Genomic DNA, 22,041 nt, shown 5'->3' on the forward strand with positions numbered 1-22,041 from the left:
TTAGAATAAGTAACTCTCACATAAAAATATTTAGTTTTATAATCTGCACTTTATTTTTTATGTATTTATGTTAAGCATTCACATATAAATTACCAAACTATTTGATAATATATCAAATGATATTGCTGGGAAAATAAAAAATGCATATACAGTGCATTTAAAAAAAATACACGTAAACATCAGTCATCAAGCAAATACTGAAAGACAAACACGAATAGAAATGTTTTGATAAAAACAGAATTTTTGTATTACATTGTAAAAATTTCATATTTTTACGGAAAGAAAATTAAAGTAATTATTACTCCTAGCTGGTCCACCGTTTTGAAGGAGAAATTTGCCTGTTTGACTTTAGTGACCTTTAGTATGACTTTTATTATGACGTCCTCCAACCGGATGCAGTTGTCAGTTCTTGCTAGCTTCCAGGAGCAGTACAAAAAAAATTGTTCGGATTCGGTAAACTAGCGGTGCCTTTTTTTATGAAAATGTCCTCCCCATAAGCAGAATAACAGAGCAAACAATGCGTTGTAAAGCGGCGCCATTAAACCCCACAGATAATGGGCGGTGGTGAGCTCAAGCCCGGATGTTAGCGCGGCTCTGTGACGGGCTGAAGCAGATGGGATCCATGGTGAATTTGGGTAAAAGGCGGAAGACTGCGTATCAACAGGGCGAAACAGAGATGCTACACAGCTACAACCGCTAGTCAGCTAACTGTTTGTTCCAACATGCAGGTAAGCGGAAACAGACAAGGCAGGTAAACATATGCAGCAGGCAGGTGGGTGTTAGTGGTGGCTGTTACCCAGTGCCACTCATGTGGACTGGGCTCATTGTCACAGAAAGGGGGGATAGCTAACGTTAGCAAGGAGGATGTTGTCGTTCCTCTGGGTGTTTCAGGCAGAAAGCTAGCTGTGGAGACATGGGACATTAGAGCTGAGTATGTTTGTTACTATGGCTGCATGGTCGTTAGGGTTGACACCACCAACACATAAAATATTACAATTAGTCAAAGGTGGGCAGCGTACCCTAAAATTCTACTCAAGTAAGAGTGGCACTACTCCAACATATTTGTACTTAAGTAAAAGTTAAACGTGACCGTCAAAGAAATTACTTAAGAGAGTTAAAATACTTCACAGAAGGGCTATTCTATTATGATCAGAACATCTGAAATAATAATAAAAGTGATGTGATCAGAAAACGATAATTATGTGCAAATTCTGGTATTTAAAAGACAAAAATAGTACATTTAATTACAAAACAACACATTTCAAATTCAAATATTTTTTAATGTTTTGGTTAATGAAACAAATACGTACAGTAGGAAATGTGTGTGTATATATAGCCATATTAGAACAGGGTAAGGTATTTTCAGTGACAATATATAATGTTTACAGTTTCTTTTTGATTTTCAAATGGCCCAAAATGCTCAACAGATAGTAGATAACATTAGAAGGTAACATTTATTTGAAGCGATGTGCGTAAGACTGACATGACACTGTTGTAAACATGATATAACACCTGTCATGGACATGAATGAGTCTTCATGAATGGTTATGACTGTTGTTATGATGTGTCACTTGGTAAATAATTACACTTTTAATGCAAAGTTGCATTAAAAGTGCATTAACAATGTCAGCTTAGCATTATTTGGTAAATAATAAAAGTTTTATGCAATGTTGCACTGAAACTTACATTAAAAGTCCATTAAAGGAGTCAACTTTGCATTAAAATTGTTGTTATTTACCAAATGACACTTCATGGCAACAGTCATAAACATTCATGAAGACTCTTTCCTGTTCATGACAGCGGTTGTGTCATGTTCATGACTGTCATGTCAGTCTTATGCACACAGCTTGTGAGCAAACCAGAGGTCTCACTTTAGCATAAACTGTAGGCATGTTTCTGTGTCTCATGCAATTTTGGTTGAAACATGTTTGTTCTTTATTCAGTAAGGTTATTCCCAGGGGGTAGAGTAACTAGAAATTTTAGTCAAGTATGAGTAGTGATGTATCATAATGTTACCTTAAAAGTTACTCAAGTAAATGTAATTAGTTTCTACCCAGTTTAATTAATTAGTTTAAGGAAGTACAGAGTTGCTATTAACTTCATACTTTAACATCATTATGTCTTCAAAACTCGTATTGTGTTTATACCAATGTGATGAATTACTACTGCAACAGACAGAAATTCAGTCAAAAATTTAAATCATTTCACCTAATCTGCATAGCAAAACTGGCCCAGTTCATATTATGTTTTCTGATTTCATCCATTTAATTATACATACTATATAATAATGCAGCTGTCATTGTGATAACAGTGTATGTAATGTTACAATCCCAAAGGACTGCAGCTATTTTAAATATTTCAAGTGTTATACATGTACACTCTGCATTTTGGATACACTTTTATTGCCCTTAGTGCTCAAATTGGATGTTTATTTTCAGTGGCTGAGAAACTAATGCTGAGGGAAGCTGGTGGAAATATTGTGTAATGGTGAAGAAGAAAACAGTCATCAATCATGATCAATGTTGTCCTTGCCTCATTGCAGTTGCAGATTTTCCTGATTCTTTCAGCCTTATTATACAACACAACCACAACTTTCCAGAACTTTAAAAAACTTTATAGTATATGTGCGTCAGCAATCTGGTTCTATAATAATTTATGAATGGAAAAGCAGCCAGCATCCAAAGAGAAACTAGAGATGTACTCATCTTAGATTTGTGGCCAGTGTTGTAAAGTATTGATCTGCTAATAGTATCAGTTTTATTTGAATATCATTACTCAGTGAGAACTGTGTTTGAAACTGTCTTTTAGCATAATCTAATACCAATTAGTGCAACTAGATAACATTACTGAAAAAAAACAGGTTTAGTGTGTGTTCTCCAGAGAATGTAGAGCTTCACTGTAATACTAAAATTTCCAAAAGTCTTCCAACATTTCCAAATCCAGTACTCTATTTCGTTCAACCTTCCTGTTATCTACTGAAAGACTTACAGCTGGTAGAACCACAGAGAATGTTTAGATAGGTTTATCAGTGCCGATTTCCTTAATTTTGGGAGATCAGTGATCGTCCGACTTTTACATGTGAAGCCAATCATATCCACCGATGTTATCAAACTTGGCAAAGGTCTAAAAATCAACCACTGTGCTTTTCTTTTCTCCTGTGAGAGTTTGACTGACAAACCGGCTGACCAGGTCATGTCTGCACACTTACAGTTAACAATAGTCACCCCACTGTTGCCAATTCAGCAACTTTCTTGATATATTGAGCAACATTTCAGACAAAAACATGGTATCAGCCAAAATTGGAATTGATAAGTTAGGCTTTTTAAAAGATCGATGATTGGCGATCAGCCAGAAAACTGCAATCGGTGCACCCTTATTTAGAAACTACAGTTTTCTTTTAATATTGTCCATAAATCCTTAATTTATTTTTAAACTTGTCATTTTGCTTCAAATAGTTAAATCTGAGTCTTTTGTAACTCAGTAACAACTTACACACCGAAGAGTTTTCTGGTTAGCCCAACTTGGCATATGGTTTGATCTCAGTTCGGATTAAGAATGAAATTTTTTAGTTTTCAATGATCACCAATAATAAAACCTGAAACTGTTTAGTATACAGTACAAAATTATTCCTGTTATCATGACAACAGTAGAGCTGCTAAATGTCAGAAAAACCTGTAAATTGCACTGCTGTTTACAGATTTAAAATTTCTTCGGTGTTGCTTTCTTTTAAGATTGCAACGTTGCAACATAATGTGCTTTCTTTTCCCTCAGGAGTCAAAAATAACTGATAAATTTCAACTGCCAGCATCCTTACATAAGGAACCCTAACAGGACAGCTCACACCATCTTCTGTACTCTGCTAAGCTGACCACAACTAAGGATGGCGAGCAGGAGAAAATCAACCATTCCCTGCATGGTTCCTCCTCAGGAAGCCATAGACTCAGATCAGGAGGTGGAGGACGTTATGGACATCACAGACCCTGAGGATAGCAACGACGTGGCTGCAGTTTACTCCGAGGTTCCTGTTCTGTCGGAGGATCAAGCCGAGGACGCTGATGTCGGGCAGGATGTCGGGTCAGACCCGTACTTGGAATTGAACACGGCAGAAGGGGGATACGAGTGCAAATACTGCAGCTTCCAGACTTCAGAGCTGAACCTGTTCACCATGCATGTGGACACAGAGCACCCCGATGTCATCATTAATGCCTCCTACGTGTGTGTGGAGTGTGACTACCACACTAAAAGGTAAAATGATCACTCTGGGTGTTTGTCTGACACTAGACTGTCAGTGTTGGACACTAGTTTCAGGCCTCATATATTTGTAGACATGGTTCTTCTTCATAAATATGAAGTCTTATTGGGCTATAGTCAACGGTTTTCTCATGTCGAGTGCCTTTTAAGAGTATTCACAAATTTCATTGAGAAAATTTTATGTGGTAGACAACAATGACATATGGTTTTTAAAAAAAAAATTACAACTAAAAATCTGAAAAGTTTGGCTTGCATTTGCTATATTCTGCATTCAATACAATGCAGTGTTTAAAAGTCTGAAACCGTTTGGAATTTCCTTGAATCATCTTTCAGGACTCTGTTAGGATGAAAAAAAGCAAATTGAACAGGGAAAAATGCTTCTTTTTCCAGACTCCCTTCTTTTAACATATGACAAAGTCTAACAGTGAGTAAATGCTGTTTTTTCACGTATTATGTCTGTAGACATAGATGTTAAGATGGACTTGTGGTTTTTACACTGGACCTTAAATTCCACCAAACCATTGAAACTGCTATTTCTTTTAGGAATTAGCAATATAATAAATATACCAAAATTTATAAAACCTTGAGTAATTGTAGGATACTCCCTTCTTTACTTGTCAGCTCCAAAAGTTAGAGGTTTTGAAATAGAGCTGATCTCGGTCAGTAAAAATGCCACAAAACCAGATCAGAAACAAATTTTACATGGCTTGTTTAATTATTTGTGGAACATTCACACAACAAAATCCTACTAAGGTTAATAATGTGTATTTATATAGGCAGGTTATAAGACATACAAAAAACAACTGGAAATTCTGGAAATGTTTGACATTTAAAAGAGAAAAAATTTGCACAGAGAAAATACTTTTTAATTACAACAGCAAGTCTTATAAGGTTTGTCTCCATCAGCTTCGCATATCCAGAGACGGACATTTTTGTCCTTCAACACCAAGTCTTACCAGAGTTGCTCAATTTGATTTGTGTGTGTACTTTGACTGTACCATTTATAACACATAAAGGTAAATGGTTGAATTTATTTAGAGGTACCAGACTAAAGATTGCTGAAGTCAAACGCACACCACACTTTTCTGATTTTTATTTGGAACTTTAGGACCTATGCTTTATTTTTTTTTCACTGCATCTTTATGCACTAGTTTCTGGTGTTCTAACACATAACATCCTATTAAAATACATAGGATGTATAACAAATTACTGTTATTGTAATGTGGAAAAATAAAAAAGGGTGTTAATACTTTTTCAAAGTACTGAATATCATTGGGAAGTGGTATCTTTGCCATAGTTTCAAGGCAATTATACAAAACTGGACTACAGTTGGATGTTATGTTTCTATTAAGTATCAATGCTCCTCTGTGTTTAGCTATGACACACTTCAGGCCCACAATGCTCGGCTGCACCCAGGCGAGGACAACTTCACGCGGACGATGGTGAAGCGAAACAACGAGACCATCTTCCAGCAGACGGTCAACGATCTCACCTTCGACGGCAGCTTTGTCAAAGTGGAGGAGGACGAGGCGGAGGAAATGTCCCGCAAAGCCATCCCTCTCAGCAAAACACCCATCATGAAAATCAAAAGCAGACAGGAGCCTAAAAAGTTCGCCACGGCTCATAAGCTGGCCGTTGATGACGTCATAAAAGTAGAGAGCGATGACGAATACGACGACAGCCAGGAGCCGCCCACTCTGTCCCCAGCTCCGACTCCTGCTGCGTCCACCCCGCGTATCATCCCCGTCTCCACGCCGGTGCAGGTCCAGACCATCCCCCAGAGCATCATGGTTAACAGCCCCAACATGCTGCAGATTAAAGGGGGCTCTGCAGGAGGAAGCACTGTTCTGCCCCCGGGGACTTTGGCCCAGGTTCTGTCTGCCCTGCAGAACCAGCACAGTACCCAGACCCAGCTCCTGATCCCCATCAGCAGCATCCCCACCTACAACAGCGCCATGGACAACAACGTCCTGCTGGTCAGTGCTTACAACAGGTAAATCCTCCTCATGCTCTCTTCATTTTTTTCACTATAAATATTGTTTTCCCAAAATTAAGAGTTCTGGATTTTGACATGACACTAGCTGCGTTTCCATTACAAATGTGCGCAAAACATTGTCAATATTCTGCTAATGTCAAAAAAATTTAATTTCGCAATAGCAATATTTCAATTAAATAAGATGCAATTAAAATCACTCATAAGTTTGTTCACACAATAAGTCATTAAAAAATATGCATCATCATCATCATCGTCCTACTACTTGCTGTCATCTTCTTCCAAAAGTGAAAACGACACTAGTGGCATCTTTTTCGCCGCTAAAAACCCCTGATAGTTGGTGTGACTCGTGTGTTGTGAAAAAAGTGTTTCCATTGCAGTTTTGCGAAACACACCAGTTTCAATACGGCTGAAGAACGACCTCATTCTAACACAAAAGCTTTATTGAAAAAAAAATAGCAACATTTTTTTGTCATTGTTGTGCTTCCATTTAGCATATTTATTTTCTCAATTCCAGGTCGTACAATTGTATGGCCAATGGACAAACAGCCACTGTGTCACACTGGTCAAAAAAAGAAACCCATGGAAAATAGCTGTTATAAACAGTGCATGGGTCAGTGGTTTACTTTCTGTTCTTAAAATATTTCATTTCAGTTTCAAACTGAGTCATCATGCAAGTAACAGTATAAACAATATGTGTAAACAATATTCTTTGAAACTGATAAATTTTGCTTTTCACAAACTTTTGTACTTCAGTTATTGTCTGATGTTTGTTTCATCATAAGTATTTCATAAGTTATTAAAGCTTTTATTAACAAGCTTTAAGCCTATCATCACTGTCCACTTGTTTGATCCTGGCATACTGACCCATTTTTTCTTCATCAATGCTTTCAGGTAGTTTCAGTTTATTTGCTTTCTAACTGTCTGAAGATTGACCAGAGATTCATTGTAGTGTCCTAACTGGAAACATCTTTTCTGTTCTAGAATCTGCCTGGTTATGACTCATGAAATTTCAGTATTATTGTTAAATATTCCAGTGATAATATTGACTAGGTTTATCCTGTCTCTACTGACTGTCTTTTCCATCATCACAGTTTTTCCCCCTGAGCGTTACAGAGTTATCAGTTGTTGCGGACACAAGAGACAGTACAAATCTCTCCAAGTACCTAAATGTGTTGTAGGAAGGCAAAGTTTTATCTATAAAAGTTTTAGCATCTATAAAATAATGAATTCAAGCTGATTTTTTTCCGCACATATTGTGAAAACATTTGTGATTTGATATATTGTACAGCTTTAGCTTTTCCTTTTGACCTCCTTCGCCCTGGAAAATGTTCTGCTCCTCACCCATTTTCCCCTGGTTGCTGTTGGGGACATTTTGATCCCATTTTTTCTATGGCAGTGTTTTTATGGAAAATTGTGAGTGAGTCCACTCCCTTAGACAAGAGGCAACCTCACATGTGAATGGTCTCTGGTTGCTACATCGTTGGGCTGACACAAAACTCATGGGAGTATTTACCTTCTGTTCTCCTGGCATGTTTATAGCAGATTGAAGCCTGCTTCACTAACTTTCATTGCCATTTTAGTAATTGCATTTAATCTAACAATTTTTATAGCACCATAGATTCCATGAGACCTGCCAAAATAAAATTTTAACTGTAAAGTTAGTGAAAATCTTAATTACTGTCAGTTTTAAAACTTTTTTCTCCACAACTGTAATAAACCAGTGTTTCTGCGTTATTGGAAAGTGAACCTGCTGTATAAAAAAAACTAACTACCTTTGGTGTTTTTAAAAGATTAAATGTTTTCATCTCATCTTTTTATCAGTAGAATTAGACATTCAGTGTCACATATTGTAGCACTTTACAGAAACACAACACATTTAAGTAGCATACACACAGTGGCAAAGGGAAAACACTGTCAATTCTTTTCCATGTCTTCCCAAATACATGAAAAAATGTTTTTTTTTATTATTATTATTTACATCGCAGATTTCCGTATCCTTCGGTGTCGGAGATCATCGGCTTGTCGGCACAGACAAAGTTCAGTGAGGAGCAGATCAAAGTCTGGTTTTCTGCCCAAAGGCTCAAACATGGAGTCAGCTGGACACCAGAGGAGGTCAGTGCTTCAGCCAAGCAATTCACATTTCCTGCTGCCATTTTACATCTTATTGTGTCACTAATATGATAACACAAACAAACTGCTTTCATTTTGAAATGATCTTTAGCACTGTCAAAGAACGTAGTTCAGCATTACGGCCTGATGATGTAGAGACAAGGGTGGATTTTATTGTAAGTGCAAAAGAAACAGAATGTGTTTGATTAACTCTCAGCACTTTGGAGCAAGCTGCCTGGCAGACCTGGAGGATTTTTTAAAAGTAATTTCTGTTGATTTGCTGGAAAGCAGTGATGATTTTATTGATTATATGACCTCATTTATGCGGTGCTTGAGTTTTATTGCTTTTTATCTCATCTCCTTCCAGTTGCTGTAATTTGTTGCAGCTGTTGGGTAATTTAGACCTACGACAGATTATTTGTATAGTTTGCTATGGGAATTTTGGCTGTTTGCATTTAGTGTGTGTCAAAAAAGTTCTCTGTTTAAAAGTGAGAAAGTACATTCACCTCTTAATTTAGCGAGGAACACACTTCTTAATGCACCTTTTTGTTTTCATTTCTACAATGCTTTATTGAAATATTTGGAAAGACATCAGTTTATCCCAAATATTTTATTATCACCGGTTCTCAGTCTTGCAGTACTGACACCACCCTGGTCAAAGTGTTCAATGACATCTGCGTAAATACAGACTACATTGCTGGTTCTGTTGGACCTCAGTGCAGCATTCCAGCAGTCTTGCATTCTATTAATGTGGCGTTTACGCAAAAGTGCCGGGAAGAAAGCCACAAGATGTCTTGTTTGCAAAGTGTCACAAGCCTTGTAGGGGACCTGGCCAAAAACTGTTAAAAGCAAAAAGACTCAACTCCAGGGTCAAAATTAAACTTCCGACAACAATGATCATACAGTCGAAGCAACAATGGAATGGAGGAGATCAAAGCATGGTCATGTGGTGAAGTGGCCCAGACAATGTTCAAACCCAGACTTAAAGCTGATATTCAGATATCCTCTGTCCCGTCTGATGTGGATCTGATGTAGTTTAAATGCAGCAGATCAGTCCTGCAAACCAAGCAGTCTCTCCCTCTCTGCAGACTTTTTCACTATTATTCCATTCGCCTCTTGTACGGCTGAAACAAATAATCGGATGCATCGCGATGAATCAATTATTGAAATAATCATAAAATAATTAATTGATAACTAAAGTCCACAGACTCCAAAATATACCAATAGTGGAAAAACAAGATGTTGAGATAATTAAACCAAAATTGTACAAAAAATATACATTTTGCATGTAAAACTGTGAAAAATTATAATATAATCGCCAATTCAGTTCTACACTATATTGATGTTAAGTCAAATGGAAAGGGATGAGCGTTTCACATGCTGTTGATAGTAGTTTTTATTTTTAGCTTTGTCCGGAATAAACATAAACCATCATTCTCTTACTAATCCCTGTTGTTTTCACCAGTAGTAACATCTGGCATTGATCACGTGACTCGTATGATGTGTTAATAGTGTTTCTAATGCTTTTTTGCGAAATACATCTATGTCAATATGACTGAAAAATCACATCATTCTACTGCAAAATCTTTTTTTAGAGTATTTTTTAAGTTGTTGTGTTTCCTTTAAGAGAAACACTACAACTTGCACTCACCACTCCAGACTGTCCTAGTGAGGAAGAACTCTTAGTTTGCAAAGCCGGTAGAGATACTGAAGAGACTTCCAAAAAGTTAAAGGAATTCAAGGGCAGGTATTGATTTTGAAAGGCATTTTGTGTCAAGAGGGGAAATTGTTTAAATATAGGAACTACTTGTTGCTAGATTTAAACAATCTAGCAGACAGAGGTCTGCTGACAGATCAACTTCACCCTTAGTAAAGTTGACATGATGGAAAGCAAGAAAAAGCTTCTGTTGCCTGGAGGCCTGAGTGGGTAAAAAAGATATCCATGAAATAAAAGAATATTTTTATGTCCCCTCTTCTCTGCAGGTGGAGGAGGCAAGGAGAAAGAAATTTAACGGCACAGTTCAGACCATTCCCCAGACCATCACCGTCATCCCCGCCAACATCGGTGCAGCTACAAATGGACTGCAGTCCATATTTCAGACCTGTCAGATTGTTGGACAGCCAGGTCTTGTCCTCACTCAGGTGGCCGGCAGCGGGAGCACCGTCCCCGTAGCGTCTCCCATCACTTTGACTGTCGCTGGGGTGCCTGGAAACCAGCCCAAAGCAGCCGAAGCTTCAGCCCCTGAATCCAACGCAGAGGTTTCAGCTTCGTCTGCTAGCACGTCGCTCAGTTTGGATGCAACAGCTACCAAACCGAAGAAGTCCAAAGAACAGCTGGCAGAACTGAAAGCCAGCTACAGCAGGAGGCAGTTTGCCACGGAGGAGGAGATTTCAAGGCTCATGGAGGTCACCAAACTCTCCAAAAGGGCAATAAAGAAGTGGTTCAGCGACACACGTTACAACCAGAGGAACTCAAGGGATCACCACAGCTTGCTGCTGAGTGAAACTTCATCCAGCAGGGCAGCATTCTCAGGAGCAGGCAGAGCAGGGAGGAGCAGCAGCACCAGCTTTACTGAAAACATCAGTGGCGAAACACTGTCAGACTTCACCACTGCCGCAATCAATGCACCCACAACCACTCCCACCACCATTGTTATAGACTCTAGTGACGATGCCAGTGACTCTTCGCCCACCACTGCCAACGCTCCCTGTTCTTCCGGGTCAACAGGCGAAACGCGCGTCAAATTCCGCCACGCCTTTCCCGACTTTACGCCACAGAGGTTCAAGGAAAAAACTACAGAGCAGCTGCACATCCTGGAGGCCAGCTTCGAGAAATCAGAGATGCCTTCAGACGAGGAGCTGAGCCGGCTGCGTGCGGAAACCAAGCTGACGAGACGGGAGGTGGATGCCTGGTTCACGGAACGACGGAAAACGCCTTTAGCGGCGCTGTTAAAAGACAGCGATACAGAGATCGAGGAAAAGGTGAAATCCATGACGCCTGTTGGATCTCAGGAGACACAGACCACCAGCCATGTTGGGAGAAAAATCCTGAAGAAGACCCCACTGCAGCTTCATATTTTGAAGAAAGCCTTTGTTCACTCACAGTGGCCAACTTCTGAGGAGTACGATCAGATGGCGACGAAGACTGGCCTGCCGCGGACCTACATTGTCAACTGGTTTGGAGACACACGCTACGCCTGCAAAAACAGCAACCTGAAGTGGTACTATCTGTACCAGAGTGGCAAGGTGCACAAAGTTTCCTAACTGCATGCAACTAGGATGCCAGCTTTACAATATTGATAGTTTGTTCAGGTACCTGAAGTCTTATTTGCTGTTTTGTGTTGTCAAGGTGGACGAGGCATTGAATGGTGCAGGAAAAGGCCAGAAAAAGTCCAGGAAGCGGTTTCGTGGTTGGTCCAGGAGGACACGCCGGCCGTACCCCTGCAAGCGTTCTCCACAAGATGGCGTAGGAGTCATCAAGGTCTGTGCATAAACTTTGGATTAAGACTTTCAGTGTTTCTCAATTCCAGTCCTCACGCCCCCCCTGCCTGCATGTTTTAGGTGTTTCCCTTCTGCCACACGCCTGGATTGAATAATGGGTGATTAACAGGCTTCTGCAGTACTGGATGGTCACGCAATCATTTGAATCAGCTGTTCTGGTATAGAGGCACATCTAAAACATGCAGAGCAGGGGGGCCTGAGGACTGGAATTGAGAAGCACTGGATTAAGTCAACCTTTTATTGTGATGATCAAATTTTGTAGCATAAAATAATAGCAGCTCTGGTTTTATTATAATGTGTAAATTTAAGATTTTATGTTTAGATGTAAAGACCACCAGGTTGGTGACCCGGATCACATGATCGTTTACTAGCCAGTTCAAACTGAATGATCTGTAAACGCACCGTACCGAAGTTCTATCAGGTTGATTCTGATAACGAGTAAAGCAAACTTAAAGCTAGCTACTTTCATCATCAGAGGGATGTTTTGAGGGCAGTAAAAGAGGCTAAACAATTTGTTGAAGGAAACTGGTTCTGTTCTGACGACCGTGGAACATTTGGATATGATGATGTAAGAATTCTTCATACAATCAAGAAAATTATGGAGAATCCTGAGCATCCTCTAAATTAGAATATTATACAATAGGCCTGTTGCGATAAATGGTAAATCAATTAATCGTATGATAAATTAAAACTACCGACGTCATTTTAATTATCGGCATTATCCTCTCTTCCGGCCTTTTTCTATTTCTGTTAATGACACTGAATGAAAAAAGGCTCAACTCCGGTGTTCTCCACTGACCCCCCCTCCACCCCCCCCCCCCCCCCCCTCATTTCCTTAGTGTAATGCCCAGCTGACACTACACGATCTCAGAGCTGTCGGCCGATTGTCGGCCCATTTTCAAAACCTGACAGACCACACATTAGCCGACAGAAATCCTAGGTAGACGGTTCGATCGGGTTCGGTCCTGCCGTGTGGTGTCCAACAATGGGCACAAAATAATGGCTACAAATCCAGTGAACTAATTTTAAAACCAGACATTAATCAATGCTTTACTACAATCTACCTGCAATGCATGTGGCTAGTGTCAGCGTAAAGTCCTGACTGAATGAAAATCATTATAACCTATTTACGTCACGTTAACGAAGAACAGCTGAAAAGTTACCAGGTTTATCAACTGCGGTAGCAATTTCGCTCCAACTCCTCCTCTTGTCATTTCTATATTCTTTGCATGTTGAATAAACATTAATGTTGTTTCCACATATCATCTCCGATGTCAGCTGGACTTCGGCTGTTTGGGATTACCCTCCGTAATTTCCCCTCAGAAAGCACGATTGGCTACCTGTCACATTCAACAAGCTGCCTTAAGCTCCCAGTCGGGAAACCCCCTGATTTGGATTGGAGGGGCAACGATGCTCTACCATAACACACCACACAATCTTAGAAAGACCAACCTTTTAAGATTGTTGTAAGGGGAAAAATAGGAGCAAAAAATCATGTAGTGTGAACTATTGCATCAGGTAGTCGATGTGCTCATCTTCTCTATTTAAATCTAATTATTACTGAAGGGCAATATAGTATACAGACTTCATAATCTGCACTCTTTTGGTTGAATGCAGTATTTATTTCCACTTTTACTTTATGTTTAGTTTTTTTTTTCAAGTGCGTTTTTTGTTAATGGAGACCATTTTATTTTTGTTTTTGGTTGTTTTGTTTATTTTGTTTATCAGCTCCAGTGTTTAGTGTTCTTTTGAAAATAAAGTGTATTTATCTTTGGCAAGAAATCGCATGGATTATTATGTCATTTCCATTAAATCAGTGTAAAAAGGTCTTCAAACAATATTATCGTTTATCGCAATAATTTTTGAGACAATTAATCGCTCAGCAAAATTTGCTATCGTGACAGGCCTATTATACAACAACCGTGTCTTTGATCAGAGGCTTTTCCATACCTCTGTAATACAGTCTGCTATCAGCTGTCAGCTATCAAATGTTGACAATTTATAGCAGAAATGCTACAAAAATATTTTAAATTCTGATTGTTGCATCTCAACTCTTAAGGTATCAATCCTGAATCAAAACAAATTGGTGGAATCCTTACTCTTATAGAGCATTTATTTTGCAAACATATTTGTTTGAAGCAAGGATTAATTATACTGTTACTGGAGTTAGTGGATAAACATCTCCATCTGTAATTTCTCTCTTTGTGCTTCTTCTCCAGGTGAAGTCTGGAAAGACGTTTCTTAAGGATTACTACCTCAAGCACAGAGCTCTGAACGAAAGAGACCTGGACGATCTGGTGACAAAGTCCAAAATGAGCTATGAGCAAGTAAGAGACTGGTTCTCTGAGACCACCAGGAAGGTGGAGGAGGGAATGGAGCCATTCAGCGACGAGGAGGCAGAGGAGGACGGTGAGGAGGAGGAGGAAGAAGAGGACGAGGTGGTGACAGCTGAGTGTAGAGACAGTGAAGGAGAAATGGAGGCAAAAGAACAAGGAGAGGTGGCCTCAAATGATGAATGCATAAGGGAAGAAAAAGAGGAGGGCCCCAATCAGGAAGAGGAAGAGGAGGAGGATGCTGTTGAGGAGGAATCTGAAGGTGTCAGCCATTCACAGCCTCAGACTGAGGAGCAAACATGAGCCAGCAGGTGGGCTTGTTTCTTGTTTGGTTCTTGTGCTTTGCTGAAACACCAACCTGTAAAAGCAGGTTGGGTTATTTTTAGACATTTACTCACACCCACTCATTATTGGTGCTCAGAATGATTTGTTTGGACAGGTTTTCCCCCCCAGGATGGAGTGATTATACAGCTCCTATCATTTAAAAAAATAAGAATTGGGTGCACACATGAGAGAAAAGACTGTGAAGTCTAGATTAAGTTTAATAGTTTGACGTTTGTGCTGAGTCATTCTTACAACAGAGCCAGTGGTTCTGTCTCATTTCTTGACAGAAACTACCTGCAAAATATTTCTTCTGCCATCTCCATGCACCGTTTAACACGGTGTTTGCATGAATTCTTTTTCAATGATTTTTGCATTTGAGAAAATTCAAACTTCAAAACCTAGTTATTGTTTATAAAAGTAATTAATGTTTTTGTTCTCCATTGGAAAAATGTTCAAATCATAATTAAAAGTTTAAATGAATGACTTCCAAGCCCATAACTGCAGTTACATTTCTGACCAGAAGTGTGTCACATTTATTATTCCATGCCACTTACTTTAGACATACAATGACAGAAATGATAAAGGTGTAGCTCTTAAAGTATAATTATTACATTATAAGCTGTTGTAGAAACTTCTCAGTTTTCAATATTGTACGTTTATAAAGTTACCGTGCATATTCCTTCTCCAGATTCAGCATTGCTGCCCCCACTTTGGAGCCAACACTCAAGATGACGCATAATAGTGTTTCTCAGCTGGCGAGTCAGGACCCGCAGACGGCCATAGAAAGCTCAGACAGATCATGCCGCATCAAACAATGCGACATGATTGAGGTTTGTGCCTTGAAATTAAGTTGGGGTAATGATGCAGCTGAAAATCACTGAATCGGAGGCGATGCAGGACATACACCCTGTGTGGACTTAGTTTCTTCTGGGTGATGGACAGTGGGGACCAAGTGGATGCACAAAGCAAAGCCTTTCACCAAACAATATGTTTGCAAGTTCCTTTGCTGCCCTCTTATAAGGAATGGGACTTTATTTTGGACCTTTAGGTCCTTTTTTCTTATAAAAGAAACTTTGTATAAAGAAAAAAAAAATCATCCAAAACATTTCTACTAATGTGAGACCTTGCATGGTTTGTCTCTTTTTGTGAATCATGGAAGAACATTTTTCTCAAGGAAACTTTCTCTTCTAAATCCATTAGACAATTTTTTTTGTCTCACAGGAGAAACAGTTTTTAAAACTTGAGCTTTCTGTGAATTAAAAATGCAATTTGGTGCCATTGAGTTAAGTTTTTTTTAATTAAGAAAAAATACCACTGGAATGATTTTCAATATCAGTGTTTTAACCATTTTGTATTGCTTTTCCCCAAATAATTTTACAGTCCTAAAACAATATTTTTAATAACTGGATCAATTATGCTGTTTTAAAAACAATGCAGGTTGGGATTAGGACCCTTTCAGTTAAATCAGATTTCTGTGGAATAAATAGAGGAGGCGTGGTGTAATTCCACCAGAGCCAAGTGTTTAAAAGAAAAATCCTGCACCAAAAATGTGTTCAGCATTAAAAATGCAGTAAATTCTCAACTCTGAAAACCCAACAACTATAAAAACAGACTGATTAAGAATTTAAACAACATTGAAATGTGTTGCTCGTAAAGGGATAATTGTGAATTTTATTGGGTTCACTCATAGGCTATGATCAGTAAATAACACTTGGATGAAAAACAGCTTTCCAGTCAACATTTTGTCAGACTGAGTATGAGGCATAGTGAAATTCTGCCACTTACAACACCAACAACACTCATTACAAAAATGTCTTAGGAGCAACGATATGGACGGGATTCAGTAAGATAGAAATGCATGGTAGAACTACTTATTTTGATGCTTCATGGAGAGGGACAAAGATCTGAGCACTACTGCAACTGTTGTAGTAATAGAGGTAATAATGTTTGGGTCTGCTAATAATTGCTTGTGGTTACAAGTGTCGCTGAATTCTCTTTGTAGACTCGAGTCACATCACAGAGTCAAATTAAGAAAATTACACTTAACTTGTCACAAATTAACTTCAGCAAGGTGTGACTTTAAATAGACTATTACCTTTTTATGTAAATAATTATATCAAACAAACTATTCCAAAACTACAAATTAAGCAAGATGGCAAGGTACTACGAAGTCGAGTAGAAGAAATTTTAATAAGTAGTAAATAAAGTGCCATCACTGTCATTGCAAACACTAAAAGTTGTGAAAATGCATTTTTTAATAAAGTACATGGAGTTATTGTTACTCTGCAGTTACATAACCTAGCTGGTTAAACGTTGCATTAAAGATTCTAAATTAAATGTTTTTGGGATTTGATTCAAGACTGAAAAGTTTTGAAACAATGACTTTTTCTAACTTTAAAACCAGTGTTGCATTAGATGCATGTTAACATAAAAGCTGCATAAAAAACAACCACAGTAGGCCAACTTTGTGGAACAATGACCTTCCTTTTTCTCTTTGGAAACTTACTTTCAAGGGACCCTAAATAAGGAAAATAGCTTTGACCTGATTTGCAATAATATTTTAGTTTCATTTAAAGTATCTTTAACAAGTTACTACAGTATTTAACATGGAGATCCCACTTTTGTCTTGGTTCCACTCTGGCAAGCTGTTGGCTGGAAAACAAATTTGTTTTGTTAAACCAAGATCAGTTAGAAAATTAACTACTGCAAGTAAAGTGGTAATTGGACACAATTTCTCAACAGAACCCCTCTAAAGTAAACCATTCCTTGATTCACATTTAAGGAGAAAGTGCCTAATTTGACAACCTTCAGTTTATAAACTTATTTGTGAGTTCTGAAACTGTAATTTCATTGTATTTACTTGCAAAAATCTGTACCGGCTTTTATGAATTCTGCCTACGTTTTCTAGCCAACTTTCTTACAGACACCTATGAATTATTGGGAAAAAAACAGAAAAAATGTATTTTTAAATATTTGTAAAACATGTTGATTGTTTCTTGGAGAAAATTATGCTAAAAGCATTAAAAAAAAAAATCAGTTGTTAGAATCCTGATGTAATATATTGACTGCCTCCACGGTTTTGTAGCATTCTTAAACGAACCCAAATAATCATGTTTTGAATAATAAAGGGTTCGATTTCTGTTTCACATTCAGAATACAATACAGTTTGCTCTTCAGGAAACGAGCAACATTACCTCAGTCAGTTAAGCTACAAACTCAGTAAGATTGTGACATTTAGAAATATTCACACAACGGTTTTTCTTTAACTCAATACTGTATGCATGATAACGAGTACATAGTAATGATGTCTTTCAGAAGGCGTTTCTCTATTATGTCTTTGCCACCAAAGTAAGTTAATAACTTTAGAAAACAAAACAATGGACAGTTTAGTGTTTTTATCGACTCAGATACGGGTGAACTAGTAAACTAAACTTTCAGGTTGTGTCAAATAAATTACATTCTATTTTAGGCATAAGAAATAAGAATCTCTTGGCTCCGTTTTTACCTTTGAAAGAAATATATTAAAAACAATTCTTATGTTGCTTTCCTCTGCTTTCTTCTTGTTTTTACTGAACCATGTCAGGGTATGCACACATCAAAGAAAACAATCAGTTCTGGTGGACTGTCGAATCAACACCTCCGTTTGTTTTGTAATCATTTCACCTGCAACATGGATCCTCATGTGAGCGCTGTAATTTGGCAAAGTTACGCATTTTCTGCTATTTTGCAATTGCTTTAATAGCCAACGGTTTTTAGTAGTTAATTTATTTATTATATCTGAACTTTCATGAATACCTTTTTCTTGTCTGCGAGAAAATAAAAAGTGAAAATCTGATTGAATTTGTTTGGGTTTCATTTTCTGAGCTTCCAACCAGTTTTGATTGAATGTCAGCGAGTTGTTTTATGTTCCTCCATGAAACAACTTTAATGGACAACATGTAAACATTTTAAACATGTTTTAAACAGGCTATATTTTAAAGATGTAGCCTGTTTAAAAAAATAGGCTACATGTTGAGATGAGATCTTTTGCCCGACTTGCTTTTGTTACTTCGCATCCTATTTGTTGTTTGTCTCCACTGGTTAGTTTGTTTTAAAAATATAAAATTAGTCCCTTCCTACCATTGCAGAGCAAAATCCATAAAACACAAACATGTTTCACATTACTTTTTTTCCTTTCATCATCTTGTTGTTTAATTGTGGTGCCAACAAAGCTTTTTATATGCAAATGATCATTTTAGGGGAGCATCACAGCTGATTTTGGCATACAGATAGAGCTGCTAATCAGGCTTATTTTTGTGCTTATAAATTCACAATGATTGCAATTTATAAAAGAACAATATGTCCTCACAGCTTTATTAATCTCATTAAAAGAAAATGGAGGCATAGTTTTAACTTTTCAAGCATTTTTTGCATTTGGCAAATTTTTTTTGTGTTCTTCTCCATAAACAATTCCTCTATATTAGTTAAATAATGATGTAAAACAACAAAAAGGTGTTACGAAATGAATGCACTTTCACCGTGAGAATGCTTAAGAGAAAAATCAGTGTATTTTATCATGTGGTGGCTACTTAGCAACCATAAAATCAAAGCCACAATTAAGACATAAAGCCATAATTTAGACATATATTTTTAAAGATAACTTTTTCTATTTTGGTAGAGCAGGTGCACCATATAGGGAGGTCATGCTCAATGCAGCTGACCGAAATTGGATGCCCCCTTGTTGTTTTTCCTGTTAATTACTATTGAATAAAGACTACTAATGCCTCCAAACCTTAAAAAAAATCCTACAATACACTGATTCAGTCAAAAATTATGTTAATTTACAAAATCTTTCAAATAATTTCATGCAATTCTTTAAATTGTCACCCTATAAATGAATGTTAAACCCTTACTAACTGCATTTTTTAATCTAAAAAATATTAGTGGTTTTGATGCCAAGTGCAGTTGAAGTTCACTTTAATATGGCATACACAATAATTTAAAGTTTAAACATTTAGTATCCTAACTAAAAAAACATATAATTAGGAATAACTAACCACTAGATGGCAGCAAAGAGCTTCCAAAATAATTCTTGGTACTGTAAGTGAAGAAAAAGCATCAACCGCCCAGAGTGGGATACATCAATAACTTAGCTGTTTTAAGACCAGGAGCAGTTTGGAGTGAATATTTCACAATGAAAGGTTTTAAAAGATCAAAGTCAAATTTAAAGTGTTTTTAGTCCAAATAAATTTCTCAAAACCCACGCAGGGTGTGAGCAACTGTAAAGACTAACCCATAAATGAAGATAAGAACACATAATGTAGTTTTAAAGGATATACCATGTAAAAAGTAAATATATAATACCAGATACAGATGTGCTGTTACAGCATCACAAAACATTTAAAAATTTAAAAAACACTAAAGTAAATGGTGGGGGGAAAAATTGCTTCTCACCACTGTGGTGATGTTTATTTTATGATACATTACCTGAAAGTTTAACCAGAGCAGCTCAAAGTGGGGCGAGGTTGGAGGCGACGGGTCACCTGTCTCTCCTTAGGATGAGTCCAGACAGAGGCTTCAGTATCTGTCTTCTGAAAGCAGAGTTGAAGGAACTATTTAAATCTGGTTGATGTAATCTCAGAGTACAGAAGAAGATTCAAATTTAACTGCTTAATTCAGTCTGAAATACTTTTACGCTGCTTAGTAAAATGTGTGCTAAGGAATTCAGAGAATTGTTTTAAATCCTGATTCTACAGCAATTCTTCAGCAGTCATAAATTTTAGGTGTTCTTACAAAAAAGAAACTGAAATTTTGCCAATATAATACCATCCACTAATCCTTTTACTTCCACTCTCTGAGATGAGGTTGATGAGACATCCCTCTTCCAGCTTATCCATGGATATCTCAAGGTATTAGTGACTGGTTCTGGGTCTGAACCAGGCTCTCTTTCTAGTGGCACATGCCCAAAAAACCCCAAACAAGAAACATCTTGATCAGATGCAGGAACCACCTTTATTGATTTCTTTCAAAGTAGAGTAACAGCAACTCTTCAGCTCGCTGCTTTACTCACCAAGACAGAGCAGAGCCTGGTGCAGAGTAAGCTGAGGGTCAGGTGAGGACAGGAGCTGAGGCATGCTGATTTCCAGGTCTCTGGCTTAGACATTATTTAAAAAAAAATCTTATTAAAATTCTTACAAACTAAAACTCAAAAATGGAGACTGACAGCTTTTCTCTTTGCAACATTGCAAACTTATCAGTCTTGGTTTTGTGCAGTAGAGGCAAAAGAAGTTGTACAATTTTTATGAAAATTTTAAGTAGAGATGCACTAATTCACTTATTTTCAATTCTAATACCGATCTCCGAGGTTTAGTACGAGAGGTTTATTTAGCCAGTACCAGTCAGATAAAAACAATGATGAATTGAGCTAAAACGTTTCTTTTTTAAAAAAACATAGAAGACACAAATGTACTGAATTACACATTTATTTTCTAACTCTGCACCAGTACAGCATACACCAATACTATTAAAAGCTCAGTCAAATATGTAAAAATAATGCAACTTTAATTTGTTCAGTCAGTAAAATAAGGATTATAAAAGCCGATGTAAAATAAACTGAAATTGACAACAACAAAAAAAAGTTGACTATCTTGGTCAAAGATGCAAAAATACACTGCGATAAATCTCTTTGCAAATAGTTCAGAAAGTGCAATTAGGAATTCTAAATCTAATGTAAAAAATATTAAAGCACAACGTCGCTTGGAGCACAAATTATAGAATTAGACTAAATAGATCTTTCTTTATGGATTGGGCATAAGGGAATCCATGCCCAATCCATAAGAGATTGGGCACATTTTTTTTATGTGCAAAGTGCCTTAAATGACAGCTTCCATATTTACGTACTTGTTTACCTCTAAGCTCCTTGTGTTTTTATTTTTATTTCTTTTAAATTTAAGCCAATACGTTTATAACGACTGAAATAATGTAGCACAGCTCATCTTGGACCGGTGCAATATTCTGCTGGGAACACCTGCAGGTCAGGTTTTTCCAGGACGAAGGTGAGAATAATGATGAATAATTCCACATTTTTCTCTGCTTTAAATTCAGTTGTTGTTTGAGGACTGTCTGCTTTTTCTCAGCTGGTGATCTGAAATATTTTATTCTTTCTAAAAAAGAAAATTTCTGAAGCCGTATTGTTAAATCATACATTTTCACTTCAGCTGCGAACAGCAGCTGCCTCATTCCTTCAGGCTTTGTATTGTTGTAACCCCCCTGAACCATTCAAGGTATTCAATGTCTGTGCCAAGTTCATCTGGTGAAGTGCCATAGAAACCACAAGCACCATAGAAACCAGTTTAACCAGTGCAGACAACTTGCTCTTCTGTTTCATGATGACGTTCCACTTGCAGTTCCTCTTCTGCTTCTCTAAAGTTAGTTTTGGCTGTATTCTTTTGGTTTCAGCTCTGGCTTTAGAAGAATTTGTGAACAAAATGACATGAAGCATTTTTTGGGGCCTTGTTGGGGAGTTTTGGCACATCTGCCTGGTGAAAC

The 22,041-nt window shown here is 37.6% G+C and overlaps 1 protein-coding gene across 1 annotated transcript; it reads left to right on the forward strand.

Moving 5' to 3' along the window:
- The first annotated feature begins 418 nt into the window (after nucleotides 1-418).
- Nucleotides 419-18,054, forward strand: LOC102232622 (zinc fingers and homeoboxes protein 1-like). Its single transcript, XM_014470881.2, has 8 exons — nucleotides 419-728; nucleotides 3,772-4,245; nucleotides 5,627-6,244; nucleotides 8,233-8,359; nucleotides 10,340-11,602; nucleotides 11,706-11,837; nucleotides 14,077-14,501; nucleotides 15,203-18,054. Exons 2-7 carry the CDS (start codon nucleotides 3,881-3,883, stop codon nucleotides 14,491-14,493), a joined length of 2,922 nt encoding a protein of 973 aa, XP_014326367.1. The 5' UTR covers nucleotides 419-728; nucleotides 3,772-3,880; the 3' UTR covers nucleotides 14,494-14,501; nucleotides 15,203-18,054.
- The last annotated feature ends 3,987 nt before the right edge of the window (nucleotides 18,055-22,041 follow it).

Source organism: Xiphophorus maculatus, chromosome 13 (genome assembly GCF_002775205.1).
Source record: "Xiphophorus maculatus strain JP 163 A chromosome 13, X_maculatus-5.0-male, whole genome shotgun sequence".
Taxonomy (NCBI): domain Eukaryota; kingdom Metazoa; phylum Chordata; class Actinopteri; order Cyprinodontiformes; family Poeciliidae; genus Xiphophorus; species Xiphophorus maculatus.

Excerpts from the sequence above, each read along its gene's own strand:
- LOC102232622 (XM_014470881.2), top strand. The coding sequence starts at position 3,881 with ATGGCGAGCAGGAGAAAATCAACCATTCCCTGCATGGTTCCTCCTCAG. Across the intron at positions 8,360-10,339 it reads TCAGCTGGACACCAGAGGAG|GTGGAGGAGGCAAGGAGAAA; the intron begins GTCAGTGCTTCA and ends TCTTCTCTGCAG. Across the intron at positions 11,838-14,076 it reads ATGGCGTAGGAGTCATCAAG|GTGAAGTCTGGAAAGACGTT; the intron begins GTCTGTGCATAA and ends CTTCTTCTCCAG.